The following is a 27,826-nucleotide window of genomic DNA, read 5'->3' as shown; positions in this document are numbered from 1 at the left end:
CTTCTAGGTTTTAAGACTAGAAAACAAGTCCAAATGGCTCTTTTACTGTTAAAGTTTGCTGACCCCTGGTCAAAGTCAAGGCCCTGGGGCCAGATCTGGCCCTTCAAGTAATTCTATCCGGCCCTCCAGATCGTTTTGTTTTATTGTTATAAATGGTCCGATGTTATCTTGTGTTTATTTCAAACTTGAGAAAATACATTTTTATGGAGAGTAAAATATTGAAAGTTATTTAAGGTTTAAGTTGATTTATTCGTGAATAATATTCCTGCCTTTTTAGTATTCATAGTTATGTTAAAAATGTAAGATTTCAAAGTGTTTGAAACTTAGTTTTAGTGTGTTCAATAAATGTTTAGCTTGTTCGACCTAAGGTGTGTTTTAGATTCTGGTCCCCAGTAGGATTGAGTTTGACATTCCTGATCTAGAACATTCTGCTAGATTGAAGAAAGAAAACAGAATTTACCAGCACCAGAACTGGACATTGGAGCCCAAATCATGACCAATTTCGCTCTTGACCTCCAGCAGTTCGAGCTTTGTTTTCTCCAAACTCTTTGACGGGGATTCCCAAATGAAAAGAACAACAGTCCAGTCCTTCTTCTCCATTTCCTGCGGTGGTTCAGGCCCAGAAGTGTCTTGACCCGACAGTTCTAGTCCATCTCCTGAATGCCTCTGAATGTGGAGGTTTTCGAAGCTGATCCTCCACCTCGTTCCACTCTTTCCGGATGTCTGCGGGTTCTTCAATCTTTTTGATAACCTGGTTATCTGTTTTGCTGGTGGATCTTCTCCTGACACATTTTGTCCTTCCACGAGACGTTCTGTTGATCTGCTTGGACACAGCATTCTGTGAACAGCAGCGATGAACTTCAGTGTCTTATCCAGACTACGGAGGGGATCAATGGCGGATAGACGTTTTCCCGATGTTGAACCAAACTGAACCAGTTTAATGACATCGGAGGAGCCTGTGCTCTAAGTTTTATAGAAGATGAGTTGGGGAAACGCAGTTTTAAACATTGGGGCAGATTTTTCCAGTTTTCTCACTTTCTGAAATCCTGTTTTTGTAGGTTTTATGAGCTGGAACATCAATTTATATAAAAATAAACATTTGAAATCAATTAAAACAGCGATCCCTTAACCCAGTCAACAAGGCCAAGTGGGTCCTAAATGGTTTAAATGTGGGCCTCAATTTGGTTTGTCCGCAGTTTCTGTGGGCTGGCTCGTTACGCTAGTCAGCTGCCCAGTGGACAGCGTTGTCTGCTAGTTATCTCCACTGTAGCAAACTAGCAAGCTCCACTGTAGCATGCTAGCGAGCTCCAGTGTAGCAAGTTAGTGAGCTCTGCTGTAGCAAGCTAGCAAGCTCTGCTCAATTGAGCTAGCGAGCTCCGCAATAGTATGATGGCGAGCTCCACTGTAGCATGCTAGCGAGTTCCTTTGTAGCGTGCTAGCGAGTTCCTTTGTAGTATGCTAGCAAGCTCTGCTGTAGCATGCTAGCAAACTCCACTGTTGTATGCTAGCGAGCTCCACTGTAGCATGATAGTGAGCTCCTCCACAGAGAGCGAGTGAAGTCTGTTGTATTGAGTTAGCGAGCTCGGCTCTATTCAGCTAGCAAGCTCCGCTGTTGCAAAATCTGTTGTTTCATGCTCACGAGCTCCACTGCAGCATGCTAGCGAGCTCCTCCACAGAGAGCAAGTGAACTTCGTTGTATCGAGCTAGCATCTTTGCTGTACCGAGCTCCGTTGTAGTAAACTACCCACTGAGTTCCCACTTGAGCCAATAGGAGCAAACACAGGTGGAGTCACCACTAAAACTGCGGACAAAACCATTCAGGCCCACATTTCTGTTCACCTTTAAACCACATGGGGCCCACCTGGCCTTGCCGGCTGGGAGTCTATATTCTGTGAGTTTCATTTTTTGAAATTAATAATGGAAATGAAAACACTTTCCCATGATATTCTATATTTGTGTCTGTATTTACCACTTCAGTGTTTCTACATTATCTTTTTGTAAGAATCGACACTCAATGGTGGCAAATAAATATGAAAAGGTGTTGCAGCTTTAACTATTTTTAGCCAAAACTCTCCCTAAAGTGAACTTTTCTTTTTGATTTCTTGTATTTTCTTTCAATAAGTAGTATCTGAGCTGGGCTACGTCACAGATCCACGTCCTCCGGTAGGAGTGGATAACCTTGACCAACGCCTCCCAGTGTGAACACTTTCCCCCCAAACGTCTCTCTTCACGCGGCAGCTCCGAGCCTCTCGCGGGGCGGGAGAGGAGAGCATCCCTCTCTCGTGGTGGTGGATCATCATGAGCAGCCCTCCGTGCGTCACGGCTGCGCTCTGGACTCTCCGCCCCGCATGACAATTGTTGTGATGACGCGTCGTCCTCTTGCCGCTGTCCCGTGAGCGCGCGCTCACATCCTTCTCCGTGGACACATCCAGAGCATCACACCTGCGTGTCCGGGTTTCTGCAGAACCCGGAGGATTCTGAAAGCTGCGTAAAGGTAAGAGAAATGTGTCCAACATCCTGATCCTCTCACTATGACGGGAAAAATGAATTCCGAGAGTTTAGTTAAAAATCGTTTCTCATATTTACACAGACAGACAAGTTGGATTCGGATCGGTAAATCTGTTTTTTCCTTATCCATGGAGGTTTTAGAAGTTAATCAGGCGCGTGCGTGACCTTGAATGAACAAAAGTCGCAGGAGGAGTTAAAACGAGGCAGAGCATCCCAGCAGCGGTCGAGTCAGGTGGTCCAGATCCAGCAGATTTGTGCGCATGTGCACACTCACATTGAAGATCATTTATGACTTTTGATTCCAAATTTGTTTGAACCCTTTAACATTTTACTATCAGAACTATGCATACAATGCTGGTTATTTATCTAAAGAAGTCATAACATCTAAACTGACTCCTGAAGCTGCAGAGTTTGTGATGAAGAGTTCTGTTAGATTTGATGTTCCTCAAGGTTTTGACTGAGGAGAAATGGATAAAACAGGAACAAAAAGTCTTAAATTGATTTTGATGAATTCAAATGTGGAACAATGGATTTATTCTTTTCCATTTGGTCAAAGACTTACTTAGTTTCAATTCTCCTGAAGCTCTTCTGACTCTGACAGCTTCATTTGTGAATAAAAGTCAGGTTTCACTGCACCCTCTAACCACCCTGTCACAGCCCCGATGGGCAGACCTGGTTCAAGTCAAGGGGGAAAGCCAAAATTGGGACCACAACAAAAACTGGACACTGGTGAGAAAAAAGAACACAGTTTATTAAATAAGGAAATGGAAAAAAAAAAAAAAAACGCTGACCTGAAAAGCAAAAACAATTAGTGTGCTTGTTCAAACAAAAAGCCAAAACTAAGGGAATTGGAACCTTGGCCAAACATACAATAAGTCAGGGAGACTGCTGACCCAGCCATGTCGACCGGAGTCAGCAGCTCCCTGCTAACCCTAAACTAAAATAACAAAACCCAGCAGTCTAAGACTACCAAGGTCCAACCCTAAACTAAAATAACAAAACCCAGCAGTCTAAGACTGCTGAGGAAAAATAGAGTAAAAGAGAACAAACCACACCAACTTAAAACCCAGCTGCTCTGCTCCCTGCCTGCGTTGGTTTGACCTCCTCTGTCTTAAATAGCCAACAGGAGCCAATTAAGGCACCTTGGCCACACCTGCCAGGTGAGCAGAAGGACTGGATGGAAAAAGGTCCAGCAGTAACAACAGGGCGTAACACACCTTAACAATACAAAACATTCAGCAAAATATCAATTCATTGATTCCATTTTCATCCAAAACCTTTTTTGGGCTATTTTTAAAACTACCCAAAATACATTTATGAATGAATTATGAAATATTACATTTAAAACATTGTAAACATGAGTGAATCAGTGTTTATTTTTGAATAAAAAAATACGTGATTTGATGATTCAAATTGTTCAAACTTTATTTAAAACAGAAAAGAGAGCATCTCGGATGAAGACGAAGCTGATTTTTGAGTATTTACAGAATGAAAGTGTTGAGTGACGCATGTCAGCTGCTGTGGGATGTTTTTCCTGTGGGATTAACGGCTGGACGACCAGCACTGACGGGATGATGCAACTGTAGATTGATGTTTCCTGCGTCCCAAAGTTGGATTGAATGAGAAGGCGGGCAGGGTTTCACTGCAACACGCCGGATTATGAAGACTTGTAAATGGCTGCTCATGGATTATTGCATCATGAGCTAAACTTGGAAGCATTTTAAGCATCAATCCAAACATTTACTGTTTCTCTGGAGCGTTTGTGCTCTGATGTAAAGCTGCTGAGCATCACTGCTGACACAGCAGCTCAAACGTCGGCGCTCTCATGATGGAGTCCGGAGAACCTAACTTTAAAGCATCACTTCCCTCCATTAATGTTTGGGATGTACCAACAACTAAAAGAGGGGTCAGGATGGATGCTGCCGAGGCTTCAGGGATTAGGGGATTTATATAAAAACATAGCTAAAGTTAAGCTCTGGAGAGCGGGAAATTAAGTAGAGCAATTTACAGGATTAGGACTATTTTTTGTCTAAAATTATTCCATAGCAGAGAGAAGATGGGTGAAGTTAACCTATTAGAGCAGAACTCAACACTTATAGAGCCACGCGGGTCGATTTCAACCAAAACCCAGCAGGAGCCACAAAGTCTTCAATCACCATTTAGGAAAATAAGATTCTGATTTATGTTTATGTTTTTCTACTGACACGATACTTTTAAATAAACTATTGTGTTTTATGGCATAAATAAAACAGAAACATGACGAGAAAGTCGATTTTTTAAAAAAATATATAAAATAGTTTACAACTTTTGCATGACTTCCTTTCAAAATAAAATACATCCTATACAATATGACAAAATCAAGGCCCGGGGGCCGGATCCGGCCCTCAAGGTCATTATATTTTATTGTTATTAATGTTATTGTTATCTTGCACTCAGTTCTAACTTGTATAATTTTGACAACAATATTTTTATGGAGAGTAAAATATTGAAAATTATTTAAGGTTTAAATTGATTTATTCTGGAATAATATTCCCTCCTTTTTATTATTCATAATTACTTTAAAAAGTTACAGTTTTAAAGTCTTATAAAATTGGCATTCTGCTAGCCCTTTGAACTATTTTGACATTTACTAAGATTTCTTTGTCTATTTTGGAGTTTAGCTAATATTTACACGCTAAGTGTTTCGACTAATTTAGGATTTTCCAGTTTTTTTAAGGCTGTTTTGGAGTTTAGCAATTATTTCAGGTACATGCTAAGTGTTTTGACTTTTTTTCAGTTTTTAGGATATTTAGAAGTTTAGCAATTTCTCAACTTCATGCTACCTGTTTACGCCAATTTAGCTTTTAAAAAAAAGTTTAGCTAATATTTATGCGCTAGCTGTTTTGGCTAATTTAGGCTTTTTCAGTTTTTTAGGCTGTTTTGGAGTTTAGCTAATATTTCAGCTACATGCTAGCTGTTTTGGCTAACCTACATTTTCTTTACGTTTTTTAGGCTAATTTGGCATTTAGCTAATATTTTTTCTGGCTATCAGCTTCAACTTTTTCAGCTATCAATTTCAGCATCTTCAGCTATCAGCACTAGCATCTTCAGGGGCCAAATTCATCTACAGTATTCACTCTAGCATTATAGCCGGTAATGCTATATATCTAGTTCATAATTATGTTAAAAAGTTACGGTTTTAAAGTTTAAAAATTTTAGTTTTAGAGTGTTTAATTAATGTTTATCCTGTTTGGCCCCTTGTTTGATTGAGTTGGACACCTCTGCCAGAGGATAACGTCAATGCAGCATATACAGTAGGTAGTGTAAGTCAGTGATTTAAAACAAAAAAACGGTATATTTAACTATTTCTGGTCCATTTCAGCCACAAGTTCATAAATATACCCAACAAAAACTAAATCAGAGCTAATGAAGTTACCCCTACCATGTATTAAAACCAATTTAAATCCTTGAATTTGTTCAAAAATAGAACATCTGCTTTATATTCCAGTGGGTTATAACTTAATGTAGCTTTAATTCTGGTTGTTACTGACAGTAAATTGATTTTCTGTGATAAATTAAGGTTAAAAATGAAGTCCAAATGTGTCAGTTTGACGCTGATTAACTACAAATATTAATGGAGAATCACGGCTACCGTTGAGGATCCTCATTCATCGTCCTTCAACTGTGAACGAGTTGAAGAAAGTTTAAGTTAATTTACTTTTCCTTTTAAAGTTACTTTTTAAAAGGATTTTATCTTAACCAGAGTGGAGGGATAAGCGGGTTGCAGACCCCTGGACTAGAGTAACGAATGTTTTCCCGTCTTTGTGATCTGGAGACTCAAACCACATGATCATCAGAAGCCTAAAGGACTGATGAAGTCAGCGTGTGGTTGAGTGTTCTGGACAGAAATAAGAGACTTCTTTATTGTTTCAGGGCAGCAGACTGTAGTTTACCGATGGACCTTTCTGTCGTCCTGATGCAGATCTGAATCCAGGAGCTGAGGTCCAGCTGTTCCCCCCAGAATCAACGCCCGTACCGCTGCAGTCTTCTCTCCTCTTTCCACTCCCACCCCCTCCCCACCCTCAGCCTCCCCGATGCCGAAAAACAGCAAGGTGACACAGCGCGAGCAGAGCCACGAGCACGTCACCGAGTCGGTGGCCGACCTGCTCGCAAATGAGGAGCCGTTCGACTACAAGAGCAGCTCCCTGAACGTGGGGGCGGCCTCAGAGAAGAGGGTCCCGCAGATCGAGGCGCCCGAGAACGATGGCCGGCCCGCCTGGAACAGCAAGCTGCAGTACATCCTGGCCCAGGTGGGCTTCTCCGTGGGGCTGGGGAACGTGTGGCGTTTCCCGTACCTGTGCCAAAAGAACGGCGGAGGTGAGCTGGCGAGGGGGGAGGGGGGTAAAAACACGAGGCTGAGAGCCGTGACACACTCATCACCTACATGTTTACTCATTTATGGGGTCATTTTTGGTGGCCAGTGTCAGATGAGGCCTCATGAAGGCGGACATTGAGCGGAGCAGCTGGGGGAGCTGACTGGTTTTAGTTTTAGTTGTTTTGTTCACTGCTGGGTTTTGTTATTTTAGTTTTGGGTTTGATCTTGGTAGTCTCGGTTTGTGGGTTTGTTTGTTTTGTTCTCTTTTCCCCTCTTTATCCTCAGCAGTCTTAGACTGCCAGCTTTTGTTATTTTAGTTTGAGGTTGACTTCAGTACTCTGAGTTTGTTTTTGTTTTGCTAGTTTTGGTGAAGCAGCCTCTAGCATTGAGCTGCTCACTGCGACGGTCAGCAGCTCCCCGTCTCTCTGACTTGTTTTATGTTTGGTCAAGGTTCTAATTCCTTTTTGGTTTGTCTTTTTCTTCGAACCAGCACACGAATTATTTAATTGGTTCTGTCTTTCAGGACAGAGTTTTGTTTATTTATTAAACTGTGTTCCTTTTATTCTCACCGTGTCCAGTCCATTGGGGCTGTAACAAAGAATAGAAGAGCAAAAGAATCAGATTAAAGAGAAATTATGACGAGAAATGCGACAGATGAGCAACCATTCTAGTTCTCCTTTAATAGTCGCTGCAATTCTGCTCAAACATTTCCAAAAAATTTCTTTTTTCATTATTTTTCTGTTTTTCTATAGAATTGTTGTAGCTTTTGTGCCTCCTTAAAAACGTACTTCAATCATCTTTTAATCTATTGTCAAATCCTTCCTAGTGATCCAAGTCTAGCCTTGTTTGGATAATTCCCGCCGTTACGTTGGCTAATTTCCTGTAGCCTAGCAACGGTGGGTTGAGCGTCTTGTGAAGCTTTTAACTCGAAATGATTCTGAATTATTTGATTGAACTTTTGGAGGAGTTGGAGCAGATGCATCGCCGTCGCATTTGGCTACTTGGTTGTTTGAGGTATTTTTTTCCAACTGAGGAACAAACAAAACAAAAGCAAAGCTACAGATAAGAAGTTGATCAAAGGTTATGTTGCTATTATGTTACAAAATCTTTAGGTTGAATGTGGACCAAAATGAGATTGACACCAGTCTTAAACAAACCCAATTATGATCAATTCTGATTTTCTAAAACGTAAATCATGAAAACGATCCTCACTTCACAGCCTCTTTACGACTTTTATTTTTTACAGAATATGTTTAGATCCTGTTCTGTTGGGATTTCATGCAGTCAGATGAGGAAACATATAAAATATCAACAATTTGATCATGAATAGAAGCCAAATTAGTTCAAGAACTTGTATTTGTATTTCTAATCAAAGGTTGTAAATGTCCGTGTACACCAGGGCCGCCATGATTAGTCGAGTATTAAAATAATCGACGACTAGTTTAATAGTCGATTAGTCGTAACTTTATATGAAGTCAGTGTGTAGAAAAGTTGAAAGTTATTCTGCTAGATATTTGGACTATTTTGGCATCTATTACGTTTTTTAGGCTATTTTGGAGTTTAGCTAATATTTTAGCTACATGCTAGCTATTTTGGCTAATTTAGGATTTTTTTCAAATTTTTAGGAAAACTGTAGTTTATCTATTTCAACTGCATGCTAGCAATTTTCGCAAATTTTAGATTTTTTTTTCATTATTTTAGGCTAATTCGGAGTTTAGCTAATATCTCAGCTACATGCTAGCTGTTTTTGCTAATTTAGGCTTTTTATCATTTTTTTGGGCTAATTTGGCATTGAATTAATATTTTCGCTGGCTATCAGTCAGTGTTTTCGGCTATCAATTTTCAGTATCTTCAGCTATCTGCACTAGCATCTGCCAAATTCAGCTTACAGCATTCACACTAGTATTATCACAGGTAATGCTATACATCTCATTTTTAGTTCTGAAGTTTAAAGCTAATGATGGTTAAGATGTGTGCTTTACATCTAGTTTGACCTGATTCGTCAACTAATCAGAACAAATGATCTAAGATTAGTCGACTATTAAAATAATGGTTTGTGTTAGCACTAGCGCACACGCACAAGTCAAAGCTTTCCGTTTGTTTGTTGGAGCGAAGAACAGTTTTAGCTCTTCACTTTAGTGGCCATCAACCATCTAAAACTACTCGCCCCTTCAGTGAGTTCATAGCTTGTCCGGAGAGCGGCTGGCCTGTGTAGAAAAGTCTAAATATAGCTGCAGTATTGATTACTACAGGTAGCTGATACTCTCAGCGCAGAGAAGCTGATGCTGCCGGGACGCATCTAATTGGAATCTCAGTCCTAAGGAAAAATGGAGGCTTCATCCTGATGTACTCCACCAACAATCTGTCAGTTTTAGCTCCCTGTCCCGTTATTTACCCAGCAGACGTGGCATTTATTGCTTGTTGGCAGGATTTACTCCATTCCCAGTCTTGTAGGTTAAGTGACCTGGCATGCAGCCATTTGTCAGAGTGCAATTTGCTGTCTGGCAGCCAATTACACACATTAAAGACGTGCTGTCTGCAGGTGATCACACCCCCACCTGCTTTATTTCACTCATTAGCTTTCATTTTTGGACCGTCCTCTTTTGTCTTCTTGCTTTGCTCCAAATGTCATTTATCATCTCTGCTGTTTGAGCCGTCCCCTCTTTATTGTGAATCAAGGTTCCTTAGGGATGATTTAAGGGAGTTGGCAGCGTTTAACTGCCTCCCTGGTTCAGCTTACTTGGTTTAGCCAATCATCTCTGCGCCTCATTACCTTTCGCCCGACGTGATGCGTCTGAGTGGATGAGACTCCTGCTTTTGACGTCTTAACAGCCCCGTTTTCCTGATGATGAGTCACCGTCCACACACACTGTGAGGACTGAACTCTCTCATGTGCACATTTCTCCAAAATAAACTGGACTCAAGAGACTACAACAAAAGGAATATTCCAATTAAAGGTCAATATTTCTCATTTAAACTGTAAATGGTTAAAAATCTAATTAGGAAACAATTTCAAGTGTGCAGCAGCATGAGGTATTATGCATGATTTAATGGGCTATAACTTTGATGAAGGAGGTTTTCAGGCGAGTGTTTTTAATGAAAAAGTCTCCTTTATTGCAGTGTGATTAGAAAAGGACCGCACAAGTTTTTTTTCCTGCATTCTTGATGTAATACAACATGGAATTAACCCTTTAACACCGGGGCTCCAGTGTTTTCGTCCCTTGATTAACTGTAATTTTTAAAAAATTGTTCGCACAATCAATAGATTCTGAAGGAGAAAAGTCTCGTGAGAATCAGAATTTTCTGGAATTACGTCTAATAAGGTTATTGTATGTTAAAGGTTTTGTGTTTAAGTGACACTGGTGACGCCTCGGGTGTTAAAGGGTTAAAGCCATAAGCGGCATTATGGAGCTACAGGTGAAAAATTAATGAAAAACGTTTTTATTTTTTAAAAATTGCAGCTTTTCTGTCTGTTTTATCAACATAGCCACCATTTTATATGCAAAACTAATATTTTGGATTTCCTTAGGAACAGAGGGTTTTTTTGTTTTTTTTTTTGTTAACCTGGCCCACATTCCTAAAATAGTCATATCATATGCCATATTGTTTAGTTGAGCTTGAGTCTGCATTAAATTTTCACAATATTGCGGGTAAAAAAATGGGGAACACTACTACAAGTTTGCCCCTGTAAAAACCTATTTACATTAAAAAACAACATTTCTCCCCGAAGTAGCTTCTCAATGATGCTCGAGGAGATAGGAGGCTATAGATTGAAATCCCTAAGAGGAGTTTAATTTTGTAACATAACTGACAAATCTAAACCAAAGTCTATAATCTTCACAGTACCCCTCCCCAAAAGGGTGGATCCCAGATGCCCAAAAACAAAACACTTAGCAGGAAGGGACATGGAGAAACAAAACAAAATAAGTCCATAAAAAAAACATTTATGGTTCTTGTAGCCAGACGGATGTGAGTGGTATTAGAACCCCTTTTCAGGAACAGAAGAGCAGTCCTGGGAGCCTCCTCTGGAACAGGCAATACAGCCAAAGGGAATGAGCGGTGACCATCCTTAGGGAAAAAGAGCAAGAAGGAGTTGCCCCAGTGACCCTCCACAGGAGCAGGAAGGATGGCCCCAACAATCCCCATCAGGAAATCTTATCCGACGTGGCGTGACTTAGCGTGGACAAAAATTCCCCTGCCGGGTCCGTTATGGTCAGGTCATTCTGTCAAGAAGTGTTGTTGGAGGACGTAAACGCAGGAGACCGAGCTTGGTGGCAGAGAGTCAAATTATTTAATAAAATATACTGAAACATATGACAAGAACCCAAAACAGTGAAAAAAATCTATTAATAATGCTTGAGGAGTTGGAGGTGACAGATTGAAATCCCTAGGAGGAGTTTAATTTTGTAACATTATCAAAAACCAAACCAAAGTCCATAATCCTCACAGTACCCCTCCCCAAAAGGGCGGATCCCAGATGCCCAAAAACAAAACCATTGGCAGGAGGGTAATCCAAGGTGGTCAGGTCATTCTATCAGGAAGTGTTTTTGGAGGACCCAAACTCAGGTGACCGGGCTTGCTGGCAGAAATGTATAACATTTAATAAAATAAACCAAAACAGTGACAGAACAGAACAGATGACAAGGAAGACACTTAAATAGACTGAGGATAATCGACTGAAATGAAGACAGCTGTGGATCTTGAAGAGCTTGAAACTGATGTGACTGAGAAACAATTAAAAACAGAGCAAAACAAATTTTTTTTCAGGAAAATCAAAGATGGCAGCCTCTTCCCGAGGTCAAAGGTCAACAAAATTTCAGTTGCAGACTTACTTTGTCAAGCAAAAGATTTCTTTTCCCATATTGTCCCATTTTATTCACACTTTGACACAAAGCGGCCGTAATAATGTCCCATAATCCTCTTCTTTTGAATATCCCTGACGTGTGTTTCAGTTTCATTAGAGGACTTTGAAGTTTAGCTCGGTGCCCCATTTTTGATGGTATTGCCTTCTGTGATCCCATGTCTTTTTTTTTTTTCATCGAGTATTAGGTAAGTGCAAATCTTAGGGAGGTTTTGTGTTTGTGATGGGGTCAAATTTTCCCCCAATGGCAGAAAAAGAAAGAAGAATAAGAACTTGAGTAAAACTTGTCCTAATGTGAAGGAATTTTAAAAAAATTGATGTTTTATCTTGTTTTTTAGGGGCCTACTTGGTTCCATACTTCATCCTCCTCATCATCATCGGCATCCCGCTCTTCTTCTTGGAGCTGGCGGTGGGTCAGAAGATCCGGCGTGGGAGCATCGGCGTGTGGAACTATGTCTGTCCTCGTCTGGGAGGGATAGGAATGTCGAGTCTGATGGTGAGGAGAAGCTCCAGCTGCATGTTGGGGTTTAAACATGGAGGTCCTCATGGAGAGCGCTCCAATCCTGCACTCTCAGACAAGACAAATTTGAGATTCATAAAAGTGGAATCCCTTCGTTCATCAGAATGCATGAGCATGCCTTTCATTATGACCCGAGCAACAGAGCCTTTTCTTCAGGGCTGCAAGCCCAGAAGCAGCTATAAATACCTCATAAAAGGCCTCTGCTGAGAAGAGAGCACTTTAATAATTCATGCTTTCTTCAACCTTATTTAGTATCTGAATGTCCTCACTGCTGCTACGACTGACAGCTCGAACGCCTTGTTAGGATGCAGATCCTGCAACAATCGGAATCCTGAGAGTAACTCTGGTCCTTCACTGTCCTGAACCTTTACGTTTGCCTTTTCCGTCTAGGTGTGTGGATTTGTGGGTCTCTACTATAATGTGATCATCGGCTGGAGCATCTTCTACTTTTTCCAGTCCTTCCAGTACCCTCTACCATGGAGCGACTGTCCCATCAGGAAGAACGGGACTCTGGCCAGTGAGTGACTTTAGAAGAAGAGAACTTTACACTCAAACCATCTATTTTCAAATGTTCCCATTTGTCTTTTAATTATGATTATCCTGTTTTTAGAGAAAATCTATAAACTTGTGTTGTTTTCTAGGATATAGTTTCTGCAGAGCGGCAGGAAATCATTGCAAATTCACCTTTGAGTTGTGGCTGGGAACGATGCTGCAGATTAACCCCGACCCTACTTCTTTTAACACTCTCTCCCTCTAGCTTACAGCTCCTCACATTCCCAACCTAACACTATCGGTGCAACAGAAATGGAGAGCAATTCTGCAGGTATCCAGCCATACAGCTTTGATCAGATTCCAGCTCAGACGAGGAAAACAAAGACGTTCATTCCAAGCCAACAAGGCCAGATGGGAACCATAAGGTTTAAAAGTGGGCAGAAAAAGTGCAGAACGTTTTAATGCCAAACTTTCATAATTTACAGAAAGTGCACAAGAGCTTGAAAAATTTCTTGAAAAATTGCGAAAATTGTGAAAAACTTCAAAAAGTAAGTATTATGTATAAATACCAAAAGTAATAACAGACATGTCTTGTTACCAAATTTGTTTAGGGTTCAAAGTGCAAAAAGAACTGGAAGAATTTTGTGAAAATTATAGCAAAAATCTCTAAAACACTAGCAAAACTCAGAATTATCTGAAAAAACCTTAGTAAATGCCATAATAGCCAAGATAGCTAGCACATTGCTAAAATACTAGCTTAAATCAAAAACTCGAATAATTTGCAGAAAGTCCACGAAGATTAAAAGAATTACATGAAAAAAATTGGTGTAAAATTTCAAAAAATGTGTAAAATAAAAAAAAATGCATATTTAATACTACAAGCATTAATGTCCTGAATACGATGAATGTTTTAATTCCAGAAATTGCAGAAATTGAAAAAAAAAATCCTATTAATTTTCAATGGGGCTGAAAAATCATATAAATTGCGCAAAATCTTAAAAACCATAAAATGTAAAAATACCAAAAGTACAAGCATGAATGTCCTGAACGAGCTGAACGCTATGATACCAAGATTGCAGAAATTGCTGAAAGTGTGAAAGAATTTTTACGAATCAGAAGCGTACAGAAAAATAAATGACTAATGATAACTAGAACTACCTGCGATAATGCTAGTGTGAACGCTTTTGGTGAATAGGTCACTTAAGACACTGAAGATGCTAAAGTCACTTATTTTAACTGCTGAACTAAGTCATGAACGTGTTGAACGTTTTGACACAAAACTTGAATAATTTGCAGAAAGTGCACAAAGAATTCTAAGAGTTTCATGAAAAAAAAGTAACATTTCTAAAATATTAGCTTAACTTCAAATTATTCCAAAAAACCTCAGTAGATTCCACCGTTGCCAAAATGTTAGCTTAAACCAGAATTAGCCTGAAAAACCTTAGTAGATGCCAAATTACCTAAAAAAGTTAGTACAATGCTAAAATACTAGCTTAACTCCATAGTACCCCGATGCCAAGTTAGCCAAAAACGTTAGCATAATACTAAAATACTAACTTAACTCCATAATACCCTGATGCCAAATTAGCAAACAACGTTAGCATAATATTAAAATACTAGCTTAACTCCATAATACCCCGATGCCAAATTAGCCAACAGCGTTAGCATGTTGCCAAAATATTAGCCAAACTCAAAATTAGCCTTTAAAACCTCAGTAGCAATAATGTCCTTAACATGCTAAATGCTTTGATACCAAACTGCACAAATATTTGAAAAAATAAGTGAAAAATAAAACAAAATTAGCGTAAAGGTTCAATAATTGCGTGAAATTTAAATAATTGCGAAAAATTTCAAAAAGTAAGTCAGTAAAAGTAGAAGCATGAATGACCTGAACATGCTGAATGTTTTTAATTCCATAAATGACTTAAAACATTTTATATTCATTTTTAATGGGGCTGAAGAATCGCTTAAATTGCGTAAAAACTTTTAAACCATAAAATGTATAAATACCAAAAGTGTCTTGAATGAGCTGAACGATAGGATACCAAGATAGCAAAAAAAGGCTGAAAGTGTGATTGAGTCTATCCGAATCATAAAACGTACAGAAGAATAAATGAGGAATAATAATAATAATAAAGAGAAATGCTTACAAAACATTCACACGAGTAATCCCTCATGCTTAAGAAGTACAAAGAGTCATTATTTTCTTCCCACTTCTTGGACAAATTCCAGATTCTAACCCTCTGGAGTTCATTCGATTAGTGGCAATCACAATGCAACATCTTCTAAATAACAACACAAGCATGACTCAGCAAAGTTCAGGTTGCTGGCGCGAGGACGGCCAACAAATGAGGGACAACAGCATTAATGTGCATTAATTATGACGGACCCGATCGCCATGACAACCAAACAACCTCTGAACATGTTATTAGACAATCATTTGTTCCTTTGATTGAGCAGAGGCAGATTTCCTGCAACATTTAAGGCCTTTCAGAGCAGCAGCAGAGGAGAACCTGCAATTATTTTTTCTCCAAGGACGAGTGTTCACCAAAACAGATGTGTTTCTGGAAAGTGGAGCTCCATCCTCTGCATACCAAATGCACAGATGACCTTGTTGGGATCACACAGGAGCACCAGAGAATCCAGCGTTTCAGCTGCAGCCCTCGTTTTCTCTGTCATTATCATCCAATCACGTCTTTCTGTCATCCAGAGTTCTGATCAACCCAGTGAAGCTCCAATTTTCTCCTTCTGGTTTAAGTCGTAGAGCCGGAGTGTGAAAAAAGCTCGGCTACGACCTACTTCTGGTACCGCCAGACTCTGAACACCACCAGCACCATCGCAGAGAGCGGCGGGCTGAACGTGAAGATGACCCTGTCCCTGCTGGTGGCCTGGATTATCGTCTGCCTCGCCGTCATTAAAGGGATAGCCTCCTCTGGAAAGGTGCCGTTCTGGAAATAAAAGTGAATCCTGTCTTCTCCTGGGTCACGTCTTCTCCTTCCTCAGGTGATGTACTTCAGCTCCCTGTTCCCCTACCTGGTTCTGTTCTGCTTCCTGGTCAGAGGTCTGATGCTGAAAGGATCGGTCGATGGGATCGCTCACATGTTCACTCCAAAGGTTAGACCGATCCCGATGCCGAATGTTCCATCACCGCATGTGGTCGTGACTGTCCACGTCTCTGCCCGGCTCAGCTGGAGAAGATGCTGGAGCCGCAGGTGTGGCGGGAAGCGGCCACGCAGGTCTTCTTCGCTCTGGGTCTGGGCTTCGGAGGAGTGATCGCCTTCTCCAGCTACAACAAGATCGACAACAACTGTCACTTTGACGCCGTGCTCGTCTCCTTCATCAACTTCTTCACCTCCATCCTCGCCACGCTGGTGGTGTTCGCCGTGCTGGGCTTCAAAGCCAACATCATGAACGAGAAGTGCGTCTCGGAGTAAGTTACCTCACCTTCAAACTGAATTCAGCACAAATGTGGGATCAACTTCTGATATTTCGGATTCTACTTTTTTATTTCTGAAGGAACGCAGAAAAGATTCTGGGATTCCTGAACTCGAATGTGCTGAGTCACGATCTCATTCCTCCACACGTCAACTTCTCCCGTCTGACCACGTCCGAGTACGCCGAGATCTACGGGGTCATCAAGACGGTCAAAGAGGACGGCTTTGCCAGGCTGGGTCTATATCCTTGTCTGCTGGAGGACGAGCTGAACAAGGTCCGTCTGCGGTTGCCCCCGGCAACCACTCACAGCGTGTGTGTGCAGCAGATGAATCAACGACTAATTGACTATTAAAATAGTTACAGACTATTTTAATAGTCGATTAGTTGACTATTAAATTAGCTTTCGACTATTTAAATTGTTGATTAGTCAACTAATTGACAACTAATCGACTATTAAAGTTGTCAATGAGTAATTTAATAGTCGACTAATCGACCATTTTGATAGTTGACTAATAAAACAGTTGTCAAGTATTTTAAAAGTCGATTAGTTGACAAATCGACTTTTAAAATAGTTAACAACTAATTAATTAGTCCATTAGTCGTTACTTTATTTAGTTAGAGTGTAGTAAAGTTAAACAAAGCTGTGAGCGTTCAGCACCAAAAAAATTCACTTTTTTAAAAATATTTCAATCAGTGTGACCAAAACTTTATCTTTTGTGAAAAATAGTTCCTTGTTTCAGATCCTAACATTATTTAATTGTGTGATTTCTTAGTAAGTATTCACACTAAAGTGATTGTCCTGCTTTTTTCTGTACATTTTTCGGCATGTAAAACTCAATCAAACTTTCAGTCATTTCATCAATCTTGTTATCAAAATGTTCAGCTCATTCAGGACATTACTAATAGTAGTTTTGATATGTATAAACTTTATAGTTTTTGAAATATTGCGAAAAATATGTCCCATAGTGAATGAATGAGAAAGTCTTCAAATTTCAACATTTTAAATAGATTAACAACAAACTTTTAAATATATTCATGGGATATGTTTTCAAATATTTTATAGTGATTTTCAAAAAATTAGTTTTGTTAATATTTTTGAAACATACTAACGTTTTCGGCTAATTTGTTATCTACTGGGTTTTTTTAGGCTAATTTAGAGTTTAGCTTCTATTTTAGCGACAGGCTAACGTTTTTAGCTAGTTGAGTTTACTGAGGAATTTTAGGCTATTTCAGAGTTTAGCTAGTATTTAAGCAACGAGCTAGCTTTTTGGATAATTTGGCATCTACTGAAGTTTTTCATGCTAATTTAATGTTTGGCTAATATTTTAGCAATATAGCCTACTAATGTTTTTTGCTCATCTGTTACCTACTGAAGTTTTACAGGGTAATTTAGCAACATGCTAACGTTTTTGACTAATTTGTTATCTATTGGGTTTTTTTAGGCTAATTTAGTGTTTAGCTTCTATTTTAGCAACATGCTAACGTTTTTGACTAATTTGTTATCTAATGGGTTTTTTTAAGGCTAATTTAGTGTTTAGCTTCTATTTTAGCAACATGCTAACGTTTTTTACTAATTTGTTATCTATTGGTTTTTTTTAGGCTAATTTAGTGTTTAGCTTCTATTTTAGCAACATGCTAACGTTTTTGACTAATTTAGTTTACTGATAAATTTTAGACTATTTTACAGTTTAGCTAGTACTCAAGCAAGTGCTAGCGTTTTTGGCTAATTTGACATCTACTAAAGTTTTTTGGGCTAATTCGGAGTTCAGTTCATATTCAAGCAGCACAAGAAATATTTTTGCAAAATTAGCATGTATTAGGGATTTTTAAGCAATTTTACTACGATTTATTTCAGAACTTTAGGTCAACTTCAGCGCTCTTTAATACCTCTTTAACAACATTTCCAGTGTTTTAGAAAACTTAACATTTTGCATACAGCTTTTTCATTTTTAGGAAATTCTTTCAGCAATTAAAGTAAATTGCGTCATCATTTTCAGCAAAAAGCTTCAGCATCTTTGGCAACTACTTTTCAACAAAAAACTTTCACACTAGCATTATCATAGGTAATACAACTTTTCTAGTTTAATCTTGTTTTAATACCAGAAACTAATGAAGGACAGAAGCTGTACGATTCAGTGAACGTTTAATAAACTATCATTTTTATTGTCTTTATTTTTAGTTAATTTAAAATGAATGATGGTTAAGACGAGTGCTTTACATCCATGTTACTCATGATCCAATTAGTCGATTAATCTGAAAAAATCCTGAAATAATCGTCTTGTGGCAGCTCTAGTCTGCAGTGACTGAATGTTCCTCCACAGGCGGTCCAGGGCACCGGCTTGGCCTTCATCGCCTTCACAGAGGCCATGACGCACTTCCCAGCTTCTCCTTTCTGGTCTGTCATGTTCTTCTTCATGCTCATCAACCTCGGTCTGGGGAGCATGATCGGCACCATGACTGGAATCACAACACCCGTCCTCGACGCCTACAAAGTCCAGAAGGAGCTTTTCACAGGTCCCGCCTCCTCCGTCAAATACGTCAGTCTTTGCGTGCACTGAAGTGAACTGAAGAGCGTGTTTCGTGTGTTTCAGTGTGCTGCTGCATCGTGGCGTTTCTCTGTGGCCTGCTGTTCGTTCAGCGCTCAGGAAACTACTTTGTCACCATGTTTGACGACTACTCCGCCGGGCTGCCTCTCACTGTGGTGGTCATCCTGGAGAACATCTCCGTCTCCTGGGTTTACGGCACTAAGAGGTCAGCCGGCGTGTTTTCAGACTTCTTCTTTTATTTTCATGTTTTATTGTTTTTTTTTTTTCCTCCTCTGCAGATTCATGCAAGACCTGGAGGACATGTTGGGATTCCGTCCGTCTATAATCTACTTCTACCTGTGGAAGTACGTCTCCCCCCTGTGTCTCATTGTTCTCATCTCAGCCACGGTCATCGAGATGGTCATCATCCCGCCCGGATACAACGCCTGGGTTCAAGAACTGGTCAGTGACTGACTGACACGGACAGATATGAAGATAGACTCAGCACAGGGCCAAGAATAGAATAAATAAATAAAAATGCTCGAGTAAAGTGGTTGGATGGCTTAGTGGGCTGGGGTTGTGTCTGAATTCCCCCCTAATCACTATGTAGGACGTTCACCATTTTCACTCGGAATTTCCCAGAAGTCTTTGCGAAAAACTAGCATGCAACAATGCTTACTAGATTAGCAAATGTAGACCACAATGCATTGTGGTCAAAATTTCAAACAAAAAAAAACATGTTTAAATATACAAATGTGTATTTAAATGTGTTTAAATGTATGTAATGATACAATATTTGAATAAACCATCTACATTTTTACCATCAGAACACAGTAGAGTCATAAATAAACAGTGAAATTGATACGATTTTCCCTTCGTAAATTTGGTCCTGTGTTTAGAAATACGAAAGTAAAGTAGAGAACATCGTGTCCGAATATCCTTTAAAATCCAGAGCACTATATAGTCCCGGACTATATCGTTTTTAGGGGTTAGAGGGGGGATTTGGACACAACCAGGGTGTAGAGCTACCACGCAGGAAACCTGGGATCAGTCCCGAGGGTGTGTATGAGTTTAATCCAATTCAATTTTATTTATATGGCCCAATATCACAAAAACAGTTACCACTTTGGGCTTCATGCCGGTAATTTTACAATCAAGTGTGGGTGGAGTCAGGAAAGGCATCCTGTGTAAAACACCAAAGTGACCCCTGATGGGATCAACCTTTCACCAAAAGGTCAACAACAACAATAGTCTACAGAAAAGATTAAAATAGTTCAAAAGACACAATACAAATTGAGAATTAATAACATCCAATTCGGGTATGGTGCAGAAAACTACAGTTCTATGAAAATGTTTTTGTGTTGAAATGTTTCACCTGAAGCTTTTATCCTTTGTAGTTTAAATAATTGATTTGTTGTTTACATTTAGTTCATGTATTTAAGTTTTTTTTAATGAGATTATGTTATAAAAGTAAACTCATTTTTAACCACTCCTCACATGACAGAAAATTATGAGACCTTATGTTTTCTCTCACATAATGCACACATGTCAGATGATCAGATCTCTTGTCAGAAGTGTTAATTATCACATTTAAAGCACATGTTGTTATTCAGATACACTGTTTTGTTGTCAGGACAGCAGGATGTTTACCCAGCAGTCAGAGCTTCACTGGCTTCACTTTTTCATGAAGCTCTCATGGTAAAAATAGTTTAAAAAATGGTTCTGGGTCTGTATGAGTTAAGAAAAAATTTCTGCCCAAATAAAAACACATTTTTTTCAATCTCAGAAAATACTGCTTTTGACAACATTCCTTAATAGGATTATTTTTTTCTGTACAAGACAGTCAAAAAGACATTTTTCAAGAAACAAGAGTCTTCTTAGGATTCAGTTTTTGCCGTCCAGGTGTGTAAACCTAAACCAGACTGGCGTCTTGTTCAGGGTGTAGCCCACCTTCAAAACTGGGATAGGCTCCAGCAGCCTTGCAAGCCTAAAAAGGATTCTGTGAATTTGGATAGATTTTTATCAAACTCAGAGTTTGGAGAAAATAGTTACAATTTTAAGATATGAAGACAATTTTTGAGAAGAAAGTTTTGACTTTAAAAAAAATTAAAGAATCATCTTTTTTTGTCTTATGTTGGCCTTCATCCTTGTCTGTGCCAACCAGCTCAGATACATTTTTAGCAGCAAATGCTGAGTTTTTGGGGAGTAATCTGGAGCCGTGGAGAGTCAATTTCAAAGCAATCTCGGCAGAAATATAATTGTCACAAATGGGCAGAAAGCTGGTTTATTAGTTCAGACTGGAACTAAGCACACCTAAAAGTCCACAAAGCTAAATCAGGGTCAGACAGTCAGAGGTCAATCATGAGCATGAGATCATCCAAGAAGAGACTAGAGCTGTCAGAGTCCAGGTGAGGGTCAGGGCAGGCAGCAGACAGTCAGAGATAAAGCAGGATCAGAAACAGAGGATCAGGTCCAGGTAGAAACGCTCAGTAATGCAGGGAGGATGACACAAGCAATACTTCGCACTGAGGGAGGCTCCAAATGATGACCAACAGAAACATGATCACAGAATTGTGTTGTAGTTGTTTCCCGTCTTTCTAATCCAGATTTGTTGTGGTGCTGTAGGCGCAGGAGCGGTTCCAGAGCTACCCCCGCTGGGCTCTGGTCATGTGCTTCGCTCTCATCGCCGTGGCGATGCTTCCCCTCCCCGTCGTCTTCATCGCACGCCAGTTCAACCTGATGTCGGACGGCTCCAACAAGCTGGCCGTCTCCTACCGTAAAACCATGATGAAGGACATGTCCAACCTGGAGGAGCAAGACGAGGCCAGATCCATCCTTAGGGCCAAACCCGGCGAGGCCCCGCCCTCCACTGCGGCGCGCAGACCGTTCCTCACGCCGGGGGGCAACAAACCTCTGGATCCCAACTCTCTGTCTCCAAACATGTGTTACGGCACGGGCTACCAGAATGCCGCCATCAGCCCCACCACGCCATCGACTCCGCCCACGCCCGCTACGCCGGAGTCAGACTCTTGACTGTTCCAACCCCTCCCCCGACTCCCCGTCCTGCAGCACACTTTACTTTTCAGCCATAAAGTCTCCACTAACGCAGATTACAGATTCCATGAAGCCATCTGGACGAGAGGAGACCAGCAGTCGAGGGTTTTCACAGCTGATCTGTTAACACTGTTTGAGAAGATGACCTGCTGCCCTCTGCCCCGTCCTCTGAACCTCAGAGACTCGCGTCTTCTACTCTGCACTCGTGTCAGGAATGGATGAATGTGGGAGAGCGGAAAAGAACATATTCTTTAAGCAGTATTCCTTCATCTCTGCCCTCCACAGCAGTAGCATTCAAGCTATGCACAGCTAAACAGGCCACGTCTCACTTACTGCGTCAGAAGATCCTGTTTCTGATGTGAGTAAACCGTCTCTGTGACAGTATTACTCCTGGTTCACACTGGACGCGGAAGCGCCGCGGAACGGAACCCGCTTCCATTCGGCGCCCTTGTTAACCTATGGTTTGGTTCACACCAGGCGCGGATCGTTTCGGCGTCTGGTCTATTTTGTGCTCGAGCCACAAGCGATCCACGTCAATCTGGCAGGAAGTTACATTAAGATACACGAGAAAATCTGGTTTATTTTCTAAATATAACCGATTTTTCAAAATCAAAAACAGAGATTGACAGATGCAATCATGTTTGTGTATCTAAACAGACTGTAGAGAAGAAATAAATATACAACACACACACACATACGTATTTTCCTGTAACGTGGGGACTCCTGACTGAAAGTCACACATGGGGACTTCCCATTTTATGTGAAATTTAGGCGTATTTTTGTCCCACATTTTCTTTTTAGGTTTTTTGGCACCCAAACACACACATGCTCACTAACTTTTCACAATTTTAAAATCTTGTTCTTGGGTACTGGTGGGGACCTGCCTCTTGTGTCTTACCACAAGTCACCACTAGGGGGCAATTTACATTTTAGTAGAACAATTCTTTACATTTTCACATTTGGGAGCCTGTAAAAAGGAGTTTTAAGGATAAATAAAGACATAAAAGCAGAACTATGATTTTTTTAAGCATTTTTTATACCTATATAAGGAGGAGAAATCTTTTATCAAACAATAATGAATTTACTTAACTTTCAGCAGTCACCAACGATCACAGAAAATGTGCACAGCTGTGAACAGATTAATTAGACATCTTATCCTACGTTTAGGATTCTGAAAAACAAACATTTAATTATTAAATATGTCATTTTATTCGATTTCAAATATTTTAAAGACCCTCCTTATTGAAAATTCTCCCTTTTCTCAGTTTTTAACTTGTATGTGTGCCTTTTTATTGATGAAAAAGGACAAGTAATGAGATGAAAATAAACATAAAGTCACAACACACACAAAAAATAGACACACACACACTTCTCTAGCTTGTTTCAACAACAGATACATTACTACTAAATTACTACTTGCTTCTTCTTAGTAGAAACATGGGGTAATATTTTTAGGTAATTAATTTACCCATGATGGCAAAAACAAAAAAATGTGCCATCTGGTGTGAATTGCAGGAGAGATTATATGACACGTGCACTCTGCTCTGCACCACATTCGCGTCCAGTGTGAACCCAGCGTTCGTGTGGAGGATGCTGAAGAATACTCTGAATATTTATGTTCCTTCTGACTCAAAGTCGGTAGTTGTAGCGTCTGTTTAGTTAAACTAAATCCTGTTTTACATTTTCTTTACCACAATCTTTTAACATGGAGTTTTTGTCTGTTTTTCCTTGTTTAAGCTGCAGCTAAACTTTTAGTTTTTTCATCAAAGAGGGAAAAAAGTATAAACTGGAGAATTCTGGTGCAAAAGTTTAGATTACATTTTAGAAAGAAACACAAAAAACAGAAAACAATTTGCTTATAAGGAGTAAGCGCGTAAATACACTTTTTACTTCAACAGCACAAAACAAAACTACCGTGCACAAACAAATAAGTGACACAAAATGTGTTTAAGCACAAAGTATGGACATTTTATAATTAATATCTGAAAAGGCACAAAATTGCTCTCATTTAAAAGGATTTAAATATTTTTAAAAATGGACCAAAAGATATAGAAATGGAAAAGCACGAATTGAATAGATGTTCTTTAGCATGTTAGAACTCACTAAAATAATCTGCTGCAGTTTGTGTATTTTAATGTTGAGCTCTTTAGGCACATGATGGATCCCATCTCACTTAAAAAAACACAAGTTCTTGTTTTATCAAAGCACACGTTCAAAGCAATGACACAGAGGGGCACATTATTTTAATATATACCTTTATATATGCAGGAATGTATAGGCTATGTATATAAAAGCTTTATCTTTGCCAAGTATAAAGAGTTGGTTAGTACTTTCCTCTTATGTGGCGCTTGTTGACAAACTGTGTGTTGTGTTTTGTGTTGTTCTTGTTGTGTGATGGGATGTAAGTGGTTTTGTGTGTTTGTCACATCTCAGGTGACGTTCGCTCACCTGTTCTCTCTGGATTTCCAGTTACAAGCAATATGTCAGAAAGTATTCACTCGCTTGTGTTTTATCCTAAACTAAGAAGGAGGTGTGTCTGAGCGATTCTTCTGTTCTTCAACACACTTTAGGGAGAGCAGAATCAAAACACAACTTTACGCATCATTTGGAAAATATTTTTTTAAATATCTGGGGAGAGGTGAGCCTCTGAGGCAATGCTGCACCACTGACTGTACATGAGAACTGGACTGAGTGGCCTCGCCTCCTTCACTTTCCAAACAGGAAGTCAAAATCCCATAGACTTCCATAGAGAAATAATCCGTTATCACTCATTATTTGTCCGAAAACCCATCATTGATCTGACACTTTTATCTTAACATGTTCTTGCTATTTTTTTCAAGGTATTTTTTTGTAGTATAAGTTATAAACTGACCAGTCAGGTGCCTCAAAAGAAACAAGTGATCTCACGTTGAACATTCAAAACGTTTGACAAATTTCATGTAACATGCTTTCAGTGGAAGGGGTGTGGCCTTCCAACAAGCTCACTCTTGACTGGTGAGAGTGGTTTCCATAGAAACGGTGACTTAGACCAACTTGGACCAATCACTGCTGACATGGTTTGGCTCCAAAATGTCGGTGTCACGCAAAAAATGGCGACTGAATTGACTTCATGTGGCTGGAGCCATAAGTCACCGTTTTCTATAGGTGATTGAATACAATGGACTGTATAAGAGAACTGGACTGAGTGAGTGTCACCCATAGGAAATGCCTTACCTCCGACTCCAATGAAATGAAGTCAATGCAAAAAATGGCAACTAAATTGACTTCATTTGGTTGGAGCCAGAAGGTACCAATTTTAATAGGTTATGTCACAACATTGACTGTATAAGAGAATTGGAATGTGTGAGTGTGATTTCATCCATAGAAAATGGTTTACATCCGGCTCCAATGAAATTAAGTCAATTCAGTCGCTATTTGTCTGATATGGTCGTCGCCATGTTGAAACCAGATGACAGTGATTTGTCTGAGTCAACGTTTCTATGGCAACCACTAATGAATCAGGAGTGAGCTTCTTGGAATTCCACTTCTCTAATACGTGAAAGCGGGCTAATCAGAATCTATCAATCAAACTGAATGTTTGACATGAGACCATCTACATTTATTTACCCTAGACCACTTTGGCTATAAAAGTTACACCAACTCTTTTGACGGGTAATTTTTACCAGATTATAATATACCCCAAAAAATATTTTTCATAAAAATAGATCACAATATGAAAACACATGATAAATTGGAGTATTGTTCCATTTTCAACTGTGGTTTATACAATGAAATGGAAAATAAAAATATAGTAAGATCCTAAAAACATGCTCAAAAATGACTGAAAAATTAGGATTTTGAGACAAATAAATTCTTACAAAAATAATAATGACACTGGAGGTACTTACTGTTTGGCTTATTGGAACCAGCTGGTACTTCTTGTTTGATTTCTTGGAACCAGCAGGTACGTCCTGTTTGATTTCCTTGAACCAGCAGGTACTTCCTGTTTGATTTCTTGGAACCAGCAGGTGCTTCTTGTTTGATTTCTTGGAACCAGCAGGTACTTCTTGTTTGATTTCTTGGAACCAGCAGGTACTTCCTGTTTGATTTCTTGGAACCAGCAGGTACTTCCTGTTTGATTTCTTGGAACCATCTGGTACTTCTTGTTTGATTTCTTGGAACCAGCAGGTACTTCCTGTTTGGCTTCTTGGAAACAGCTGGTGCTTCCTGTTTGGCATATTGGAACCAGCTGGTACTTCCTGTTTCGCTTCATGTAATCCGTAGGTACTTCCTGTTTGACTTCTTGGAACCAGTAGGTACTTCCTGTTTGGCTTCTTGGAACCAGTAGGTACTTCCTGTTTGGCTTCCTGGAACCAGCTGGTACTTCCTGTTTGGCTTCTTGGAACCAGCAGGTACTTCCTGTTCTAGGAAGCCAAACAGACTTCTTGCTGTTTGGAACTGTTCCACATAGGTATTTCCTGTTTTGGAACTCCAGAGGGGAGGAGTCACCAAGTCCATTTGTCATGTAGTGTCAATGCGTTAGACTCACAGATTCAATTTTGGATTCAGTTTATGAAACTCAGGGTTTTTGTTGAAGTGATCAATGCTGACACACAAAAGCGTCTCACAAAATACTGTGTTAAACAAAGTAATATTTTTCTGTGACATCAGGATTACGGAGGATAATGAATGTTTAAGCTGAATGTCTGGAGTGGCTCCAAACTGAAGGTTTGGTGTGTCGTCAGTCTGGCACTGCTGCTGTAAATAACCAAACCAGACCATCAAAAGATGGTTTATGTGGACTATATCTATGTCTTAAAGAACAACTGTAGTGTTCAATGTATCAAAACATAAATATGAATGTGATTTATGCACTTTTCCTATGACAACAAGACGGTTGTCCTGAAACGACCACATAACTACGGCGAGTGCAGAAGCAGCTCTGCTCATAGACAGTAGGAACTATAGAAACTAATCATGTAAGGGATATGTTATTCTTTTTCGGTGCAATATGTGTAAATCTGTGCAGGTTCTTTTAGAGCACAGCGGTTAGAGACTATCAGTACAGCTGACATCTGTAGAAATGTCCCTTTAAAGCCTCCGTCTTTTCTCCGCCCTGTGATTGTACGACACTGACAGTTATGCCTATCCAAACGGAGAATGGACACACTGCTGCTTTATCTTGTTTGGAAAGCCATTAGACGGGATGATCAACGCAGCTCTGAAGAGCGGATTCAGCTTTTGATGTAGCCGGTTGATACCAAAATAAAAGCTGTGACTCAAAATGACGGTTTTGTGTTTGATTTCTGGATACATGGAGGTCAGACGGTTCTAAAATGGTATTAGAACCATTATTGGACCAGACTCCAAAGTGACGATAAGACGAACGACAAACATCCAGGCTTTGATGTTTTAAACATTTGTGGTATTGATGGCAAGTATTAACCCTTTAACACCGACCTCCAGTGTTCATGTTCTTTGTTTTACTGAAACTTCTCAACCATTAACACGATAATTCCACGAGACTTTTGTCCTTCAGAATCTACTAGAATTATCATGTTAACGGTTGAAACGTTAGAGTACGTTGAATTCAAGCGTCTATTTTGGAGATTAGCTAATATTTTAGCAATATGCTAACTGTTTTGTCAAACTTAGACTTTTTAAGTTCTTCAGCCAAAATTGGGAGTTTAGCTAATATTTTAGCATTATGCTAACTGTTTTATCAAACTTAGACTTTTTAAGTTCTACGGGCTAATTTGGAGGTAAGCTAATATTTTAGCAACATGCTAGCTGTTTTGTCCAAATTAGACTTTTTAAGTTCTTCTGGCTTATTGGGAGGTAAGCTAATATTTTAGCAACAAGCTAGCTGTTTCGTCAAAATAAGACTTTTTTTAAGTTCTATGGGCTAATTTGGAGTTTAGCTAATATTTTAGCAACATGCTAACTGTTTTGTCAAAATTAGACTTTTTAAGTTCTACGTGCTAATTGGGAGGTAAGCTAATATTTTAGCAACATGCTAACTGTTTTGTCCAAAATACACTTTTTTTTAAGTTCTTCAAGCTAATTTGGATTTTAGCTAATATTTTAGCATTATGCAA

At 39.6% G+C, this 27,826-nt stretch overlaps 1 protein-coding gene and 1 long non-coding RNA gene across 2 annotated transcripts; one reads left to right on the top strand and one right to left on the bottom strand.

Moving 5' to 3' along the window:
- Nucleotides 1-1,938: 1,938 nt before the first annotated feature.
- On the top strand, nt 1,939-27,013 carry LOC112144763 (sodium-dependent neutral amino acid transporter SLC6A17). Its single transcript, XM_024269527.2, has 12 exons — nt 1,939-2,494; nt 6,470-6,864; nt 12,062-12,219; nt 12,634-12,760; nt 15,494-15,675; nt 15,739-15,849; nt 15,924-16,165; nt 16,252-16,444; nt 18,492-18,684; nt 18,762-18,921; nt 18,995-19,157; nt 21,321-27,013. Exons 2-12 carry the CDS (start codon nt 6,582-6,584, stop codon nt 21,726-21,728), a joined length of 2,220 nt encoding a protein of 739 aa, XP_024125295.1. The 5' UTR covers nt 1,939-2,494; nt 6,470-6,581; the 3' UTR covers nt 21,729-27,013.
- LOC112144764 lies at nt 11,887-15,941 on the bottom strand. The gene is made up of 3 exons (XR_002918955.2): nt 15,769-15,941; nt 15,535-15,683; nt 11,887-12,293 (listed from the first exon to the last, which is right to left on the bottom strand). It is a non-coding gene; the product is annotated as an uncharacterized LOC112144764 (long non-coding RNA).
- Nucleotides 27,014-27,826: the final 813 nt, after the last annotated feature.

The sequence above is a fragment of the Oryzias melastigma genome, linkage group LG5 (assembly GCF_002922805.2).
Source record: "Oryzias melastigma strain HK-1 linkage group LG5, ASM292280v2, whole genome shotgun sequence".
NCBI lineage: Eukaryota > Metazoa > Chordata > Actinopteri > Beloniformes > Adrianichthyidae > Oryzias > Oryzias melastigma.
Note: the sequence above shows the minus strand (reverse complement) of the source record. Positions and strands in the feature narration are given on the sequence as shown.